General features: G+C 41.9%; 1 protein-coding gene across 1 annotated transcript; it reads left to right on the forward strand.

The window, feature by feature from the left end:
* Window positions 1–852: 852 nt before the first annotated feature.
* LOC104146078 (transmembrane protein 14C) lies at window positions 853–8,215 on the forward strand. The gene is made up of 5 exons (XM_068931819.1): window positions 853–1,347; window positions 1,589–1,672; window positions 4,461–4,562; window positions 7,383–7,470; window positions 7,669–8,215. Exons 2-5 carry the CDS (start codon window positions 1,597–1,599, stop codon window positions 7,724–7,726), a joined length of 324 nt encoding a protein of 107 aa, XP_068787920.1. The 5' UTR covers window positions 853–1,347; window positions 1,589–1,596; the 3' UTR covers window positions 7,727–8,215.
* Window positions 8,216–8,580: the final 365 nt, after the last annotated feature.

The following is an 8,580-nucleotide window of genomic DNA, read 5'->3' on the forward strand; positions in this document are numbered from 1 at the left end:
AGAGAGGACAAGTCAGCAGGGAGAGAGCCCTTCCTGTGTCAGGGTGAACGTGGATGACACCGGTAGAGTGAGTAGATGGAGCCGTGGCTGCAAACGACAGGCTGGCAAGCAGCCTCTAAGGGTAGCCTCAGGTGAGTTCAGTGGTTCTGGCAGCTGTGGGTTTCTCCTGTTTTTCAGGGAAGTATTTTATAACCCCCTCTTTGGGAACCCCTGGACTGGATTACCAAACAGAGCCCATTGAAACGTGAACCCGCAGCTTTGACAGAAAAGTGAACCCACCCAGTATAGCTTAGATACGTGTTGGTTAAGGCACTTCTCTGGGAGAGGAGATCTATATTTAAACCAATTAGTTCGAGCAGGGAATTAAAACACTCCCCTCACTGACCATTAGGCTAATTCATACAAGATGGGAGCGCCCGTGTGTTCTAAAGCAAGCTGCATTTTGCAGAAGTCCCAGAGCTGTGATGTTTTGTATGTGCCCTCTGCTATGGGGAGTTACAGAAGCCCTGAAACCCAGCTCAGGGACACGGCTGGAGCACTACTGTTTCTTTCTGTTTGGTTAAACGTACGTGGTGGGTAACTGCTCTGCCAACTGGAATAAATCATGCAGCACCATTTAGGGAAAGAAAGCCAGTTTCCATGCTTAAAAAAAAGAATTTAGCTTAAATCTGTGTAGACAGTTTTAAACATCTCTCAACATTTTTTTCCAGATTAAAAACAAAAAAAAGCAAAACATTTTCTTTGCCAGATGTTTTCTTCTGACTCATTTACTGTTGGGCTAGCTGTGGTTGTATTTTGAGGATCATAGAAATAACCTACATTTTCCAAAAAACAGGTTCTACTGGAATTCTTAATCAAAGCTAGAGACAGCCTGTTGACTGCCTGGAGACATGACCCACACCAAAACCCAACCCCAAATTCTCAGCTGAACCCTTGCTTCATTTAGAGGACCAGGATGCACTGGGCAGAAATAAGTACAGTTACAAAGGAGCTCTGCTGCCTCACTGAAGCAGCCGCAAAACCTCGTTTACACTTAAGTTTGTCCTCGTTTGCAGGCACCCCGGCTTGCTCTGTGCTCGGACATCCTCAACGCCCACCTCTGGGGCAGGGGGAAATTGCCGGCATTAAATAGAGGGGACCCCCGCACTTTCTCCTGCAAGGCCCAGGGCTGCGGGGCGCACCCGACTCTGCCTCCTTTATTTATTTATTTATTTATTTTATTTTTTTGCCTCCCCTCCAAACGAGCCGGAAAAGGGAAGTTTTGGGCGGTGCGTTACTCGCTCGCTTCCCCTTCCGCAGCCTGCTCCGCCCCGGGCTGCAGCGGAGCGGCGCGGAGGCGGCGGGCAGGTGAGTGCTGCCCGGGTGCTCAGCCCGGCGGGGCGCTGAGGCTGAGCCCTAAGACCCGTCGGCCTCAGCGCTGCCTTCCCAACAAACCGATTTTCAGCTCTTAGACTTGGTTTAGGGTTTAGGCAGGCCTTGCTCGCGAAAACACTCCCTGTAGCAAAATAGTGGTTTCCTTATTTTACTAAAATTAAGATAGCCCCCCTATACCTCCCTCTTCCCTTTTTTTTTTTTTTTTTCCTTCTAGTTTCCAGCATGGCCGTGGACTGGCTCGGCTTTGGCTATGCTGCCCTGGTGGCATCAGGAGGGCTTATTGGCTATGCAAAAGCAGGTATGGTGTGCAAGTGGCTTGTCGTGGATCTGTCCCTCCCTTCCAGTAAAATAAATGTGTGTAAGCTGATGACTTCTTACAGAAGCCCCCTGTCCCGAAGTTCCTGCAGATGTAAAGCTTGTCAGGTTGTGCCATGTGTTGATAACGTGCTTCTGTTGGGGTGTGGTGCTTCTTGGTTTGAGCTGGTGCTTCAGGTTGATAAGCCCATAATTTGCTCTCTGCTAGGTGCCAGTGTCTTGTGTCTGTGTTGTGCTCTTTGGGAGAACCAACAGAAATTTGCTTCGGAAAGGCTTCCCCCCCACGCCCTTTGTATAAATGTTCTGTATTTTCAAATGACATAAATCGCAAGGGTTATCTCCCTCCCCCCTTACAATTTTACTCTCTTTTTAATGTTTGTCACTAACAGTGTACTAAATGCTGCAGAGAGAGTTTTCAGAAGGATCCTTTCTGCAAGTAAAGCTGAACAGCGCAAATTGGTCTTTAAGCTTGTTTCTATTTCGGACTACACATCATAAGGTTACTCCCTGGCCTATTCCTTCCCCTTCCTGACCTTTTTATCATTTTGCCCTCCTCCAGCAGACCTATGGGTTCGTCACTGCTGCAGTACTGTCCCTTACTGCTTTGGCAATCCCCAAGCCATCTTAGTATTGGTGATATGAAGGTGTATTCCTGCGTTGCTGAAGTCGGTAGGAAGCTTACCGGTATATCTGACTACACAGATACTAGTACCTACTCCCAGCTGCTTTCTGCTGCCTTGCTTTGTCCTTTGGGCCGTGAGCAGAGTTTAAGGCAGGAGGGGCAATACTGAGAACTTAAATAAGTTATTTCCTGCATAGCTCTCTGAGTTCAGTAGGAAACAGTAAGCATCTCTACTATCCTCCCTTCCCAGAAAGGAGGACAGGATCATATTGAGGCAAGAAGAGAATCCAGGTCATAGAATTTTTGAAGGGGGAATAGAAGTTTGTGCAGTGACTTGTAGGAAACAAAAAACCTGTTGTATCCCAACTAATAACTGGCTGGTTTTGGCGACAAACACTGAATAAGCATGTTTAAAAAAATAGAATGATGGAAGAGAGCATAGTCCAGAAGTGTAATTGCTTTATTCTTCCCTGCCTGCTTTCCATAAACACATATCTGCAAGTGTGCAGTCAATGCAGTTGTGGAATAGAGTGATCATTTTGCTATCCTTGTTAAAAAGAAGAAAAGATGTGATTGGGGTATTTGAACAAGTCGTTAAACGTGATGATCAGTAGGTGGGCTCTTTAACTGGAAAGGATTTGAAATCTAATGATTATGTGCAGTTGATGATGCTTTTTTCCATCTTGGTTGTACGTTAATGAAGTAAAACAGACAAGCGTTGTATTTTCATGATCCTCCCAAACTGGTTAATAACTTACCATGAAAACGTCTTGGAGGAACCAAAAGAAAATGAAACCTTCATCCATACAGCGTAATCTGTTCTTTTATAACTAGATCTAATTAGCTACACGGTCACTGGCCGGCCGTAGGTGCCTAGGGAAGAGTATAAGAACAGAGCAAGCACAGAGTAATTTTTTTTTATTATTATTATTTCTCCCTCCCCCCTGCAAGTATATTGTCTGGGTCTCCAGTGTTTTGGGACCTCCTGAGCCAGAGGTGGTATTGTTGTCCTAGTAAGTGTATGTGCCATAGCTGCTTAAACAATGCCTTGAGATAAAATTGAAGGATATGATAGCCATTTGTGGGCTTCCAAGCTTGCATAAAGAATTGTAGTTATCATGTGTTGGTTGCTAAACTGCACTGGCCCTGGAGTAGCCACTTACCAGAGTGCCTATCTTCCCCTTGCATATGTGCAAGAATATCTAGTGCTAGCACCTTTAATTCTTGTTTTTTATATCAACAGCAGGATCTGAAGCAACATTGTAGCTGCCTTGTTGCTGACTGAAGAATGAGTATTTTCTTATAGCGATATGCAGTCTTCCTTCCAGTAACATTGAGAGGAGATCTTTATCAGCTTAGTTTTGCAATCTCCATTCCTTTTAAATGTGACCTGAAGAAATGGAATATACAAAGTACCACCCTCAACATCAGTGAATTCTGAATTCTCTGTTAGCCTTGTTGAGGGCATTCATCGTTCCCAGTGGTCATGACACTTTGTTAGTTGATGTCATCTATAAATCACCAATTTGAGTATGGTATCTTCTGTCTTCAGGCAGTTCAGGATTATCGTTTATACTAAGGACTTGATTCAAAGTCTAGGCGAGTCCGGAGAACTTTCTTCCAGAGTCTGCAGTGACCTTTGGATCAGATCTCGGGCATACTGAAGAGAGAGGGCCTCTCTTATTTGACTCCCCGTGCTTCTTTGGCAACTTCTTTTTTGTCTGAATACCCTCCTACCCGGTTCAGCTTACGTGTCCTTTCTCTGATCTTACACCTTTGCTATTTAATTCCTCCATTTTACTGCTTCTCAAGAAATTCTGGGATCAAATTGTTGAAACAGCATGCTTCATTTCTCACAAAGATAACACTGATTCTTTTGCCTTTCTCACTACTCTTTGCATCATAAGTGTATTGATGGCTTTGCTGTGAAAGAATTAAACGCTAATGCTGTTTGCATCTTGTGCACGAGTATTTGAACATGGTTTTTGGTTCAAATTAGCGTGATCTTAATAACTTAGGAAAACCTCTGTAATCTGCATAATAACAGTGAATGCCCATGTTTTTTGTTATTGCTGCTACAAAACAAGTGAATAAATGAATACATTTCTTTTTGGGCTTCTAATAAATACAGTATATTTGATTTATTCAGGTAGTGTCCCATCTCTAGCTGCTGGCCTTCTCTTTGGGAGTTTTGCTGGACTGGGTGCCTATCAGCTCTCACAGAATCCAAACAATGTATGGATTTCTCTGAGTAAGTCTTTTAGAATTTTATTTATGAGGGATTATATTTGCTCTAAAATAACTCAGTGCTTAAAATGAGTACATACAGGTACAGAAGTCACTGCACAAGAGTTAATCTGATGGTGTTATAAATTTAGTTCAAATCAGAACTTTAAACTTGTATTAAGTGAAAATCTCGGTTAGTGGTCAAACTCCACTGCTTCCCCTGGAACAGGAACTGTTAACATCACTTAGCTTTTTTTTTTTTTTTTTAAAGAATGTTTTGAAACTGTTTGTTTGTGTTTTTGCTCAGTGATTTCTCACTGTGTTCCTGCTTTCCTGCATCCCTTTTGCAAGAAGCATAAAATGCTTTGGATGATAGTTTGAGCTTGCATTGTTGTTCCTCTTCTGCAACGTGAGGGGAGAATATCTGTTACACAACAGGAGAGTTTGGTCTTCTGAACGCTGAAAAACTTACTGGTTGTGAAGGAAAATGTTTCAATTTCTTTTACCATATGAGTTTCAGTTTATCCTAGCACAAACACCATTATTTCACTTTCTTTATCTAAAAATAACATATGCATTTTGTGTTTAAAAATTTGTAGGTAGTATGGCATGCATCTCCAAAAGTCTTTTTTTGTCTTTCTGTCATTTACCACACAACATTCAGGGCACAATCAAGTTGAGACAGCTTAGCATATGATCATCTGTTGCTTTAACCTGTGCATGCCTAAAGCCCATGCCACTTGCAAAATAACGTGACTTGAACTTAAGTCTCATACCCTAAGGAGTTAGGGTAAGTGGCAATTGAAGTAGGCTGAGAATATACGCGTAGATGGTTCCTGCAGCTCTTGATGTCTGCCATTTGTTAGACTGCTTTAACTTTGATACTTGCAAGCACGCATTTTGTTTGTATGATCCTTTGGCCACAATTTGTGTCTTAGTTGTGTCCTCTCCGTTCTTGATTTGTAGAAGACATGGTTCCCGCATTGCAACGCGGTTTTCTAGTACTAGCCGTGTTTTAGTTGTTTTAGTCCCTGGACTTGGCCAAACTGGTGGCTGTCGCCATGCACCTGTCTCATACTGGTGTGTTTGAAGTATCATACTGCAAGGGAAGTGACAGTAAACTAACATGTGCCATAACTTCTTTTTTTGGCTGGATCCAATTTCCAGCAACCTGCAGGAGGCTGGAATGTTTCAGGAAGAGTGATTCCCTTGCAGACCATTGGTACCCCTAGCAGGTTATTTTATCATTGCTGAAAATGGCAGAGGTCGTGACTGACGTTTTCAGTGTGACAAGTGTGTGGAGTTACAAAGGTGTTGCACGCTTGGAGAGAATTAGCAGAAGCAAGCTTCAGTGATGTGTTTTCTTCTTCCCAGAACTGAAGCTTCCCTCCTTCTGGGCTTTCAGAAGCTATCTGCTGGGAATCGCTGCTTAGCCAATGCTTAAAAAGACAGGGGAATGAGCTGCCACTGACTGTAGCATTTTTTCACTGAAGCTGTGATATAGCACCCTAACTCCAACACGAAAGTCGAAAATGAAGGAGAAAGGACCAGCTTTTCTCTCCACTTCTGGAATTTCCTGCAGTGCAGTCCTCTTTCACGTCTACATTTACTGGATAGGGCAAAAGCTGTGCACACTCGCTTACTGTGTGTCTCAGTAAACTGGAACTGTCAATACAGTGAGCTTAGTGAGATTGAGACAAATTATTTTCCCAAATGTGAGTGACAGTCCGATACACTTTTGTAATACAGTCACGTATGGAGTCTTTTTTTCTCCTTTTTTCATTCTTTAAAATTTCGGAGAAGGTGTGTCCTACTACTGTTTTAGAGAAAATTAGATTTATGAGAGGTGTGTAGTTTGGATATGGGCTCTTGATTAGAGCTTGGGACATTTGAATACTTGTGGAATATTTTAGTTCTCTCTTGTGTGCTAGATTGCGGTCCCAGTCTTGTATATGTCTGCTTGCATGAGATTGTTAGATGCCAGTGACAATATTTAAGTGATGTTGAGGAGGAAGGATTCCTTCGCTAGGACTGAAGACGGGCTGGGTCCTGTAGGAATGTAACAGTCTTCCATCTTGTAGGAAGCAATAATAGGGGATGCTTGTTGTTCTAACCACCCTTTCAAGTCTTGCTGTTGTCACTGGATAGCAGCTACATGGTAAGGCTAAGGATTTCATCAGTATGTTTTCTGTATAGTTTTTGCAGTAATAGGTCTTTCGTTGAGATACGGTGTTCCAGGGAGTGCCCTTTCTGTTTTATGGGCTTACTGACGCTACTTGGCTCCTGTTTCGATGTCAAGTGGTCAAGATGGATGTCACTCTCTCATCCCAGAGAGTAGAAGGTAGTGCAGGGCTGAACTGCATTGGTAATGCTTAGCACTTACACAGTACAACACTTTTTCAAAGTCTCTTGCAAATATAAATTAGTTAATTCTCAGAGCATTACAGATTGGGCAAGAATATGCTATCTCTCTCTTACAAGAAGTGGGGGAATTACATGCACAGGTTTAGTGATTTTTTGCTAGTGCGCTAGGAAGGAGTTGGTTCCAGAGCAATGTAGTGTAAGTTATTTCCAGTCTCTGAAGAAGTATGTTTTACCGAAGAAACTTAGAGAGGACAGGAGTATTCAGTGTATTGTCTGCTAGAACTCTATTTCAGATATTTGTTCTTTACGTACTAAGGCATTCAGAAGTTTACACAATTTAGTGACTCTTTTTGTCCATCACGTTAATCCTGCTTCACTCTTTAATTTATACTACTACTTATCTCTGTTCCGTTAGCTCTGAACGAGCATCTCTCTCACATGTGTGTCTCTGCTGACTGGACTCTTTAATTTCTCATTTAAGTTACATCTGGAACATTGACTGCCATCATGGGAACAAGATTTTACAACTCTGGAAAATTCATGCCTGCAGGGTTAATTGCTGGTGTCAGGTACAACTCAATAGACCCTTTTTTTTAACCACCCCATAGTGAGATTTCTTTTCCTGTTTAATTAATTGTGTTCAAATAAATTATGTCTTTTTATGTTTTCTATGCATCAATTACATAGGAAGTATTTGATAATGAATTGACAAATTGTTATTACTGTTTAATTTTGTGAACTTGTGATTTGTTTTTTCCCATAAACAGTTTGCTAATGGTTGGAAAATTAGCACTGAAGATGATGGAAAAACCGCACGACAAGTAATTTTCTAGTTTAATATCTGAATAAGGACACCTGAGAATGAAGATGCAGGACTGCAGAAGCAAAAAGGATGGAACAGTTTTCTGTATCAAGACAGCTTCCCCCTCCCCCTGCAAGATGCCGTTTGTTTCAATGATCAAGTAGAGCTATTGCTATGTGGTGAGATACTGGTCCTGGTTTCCAAACATATCTCAGTGTATTTTTAACTCTTCCAGTTTTTATATTCCAAAATAAACTGATGACGTGTATGAAGCAGGGAGGACTAACAATTATGAAAGCATCCACAAAGAGTCACCAGGAGTAGCTGGTCAAATACAACGCTGTGGTATCTCCTACCTTTCCTACTGAGTGTTACAGCATGCTCTACCTGCTTGCATTCCAAGTTGTAAGACCACGTTGTGTATAACACCAAACAGATCTTACCTTTTTATTCTGGAATGATGTTTAAAAGAGAATGGCTTTTCTATAAGTAAAATCTGTTACAAAACTTTATTGGCCTTTTTTTGTGCCGTTTGTCTGTGTGTGGGGGCAGGCTATTGTTTTACCTTCTTGTTTTCTTCTCGGTGGAATTCTTTACGGTGGGCTGTTGCGTAAGTGCAGTCTTTTGATGATATTTAAAAAGCACTTTTTAAACGGAGGAGCAGATGACTAAATTAGGGGCCTTCAGTAACGCTGCATTGAAGTCCCCTTTAGAAAGGAACTTATGCTTGGATTAACTGAGCAAGATGTGTTAGGCTAAGTAAACGTAAGTTAAACGTGATCAGTCCAAAGGACTGTATAGTCAGAATTGAATAGAGTGACATTAACATCATAAAGTCCTTATCTTACAGGTTTAGTTGACTGTAGAATGTATGAGC

This window comes from Struthio camelus, chromosome 2 (genome assembly GCF_040807025.1).
Source record: "Struthio camelus isolate bStrCam1 chromosome 2, bStrCam1.hap1, whole genome shotgun sequence".
NCBI classification, from domain to species: Eukaryota; Metazoa; Chordata; class Aves; order Struthioniformes; family Struthionidae; genus Struthio; species Struthio camelus.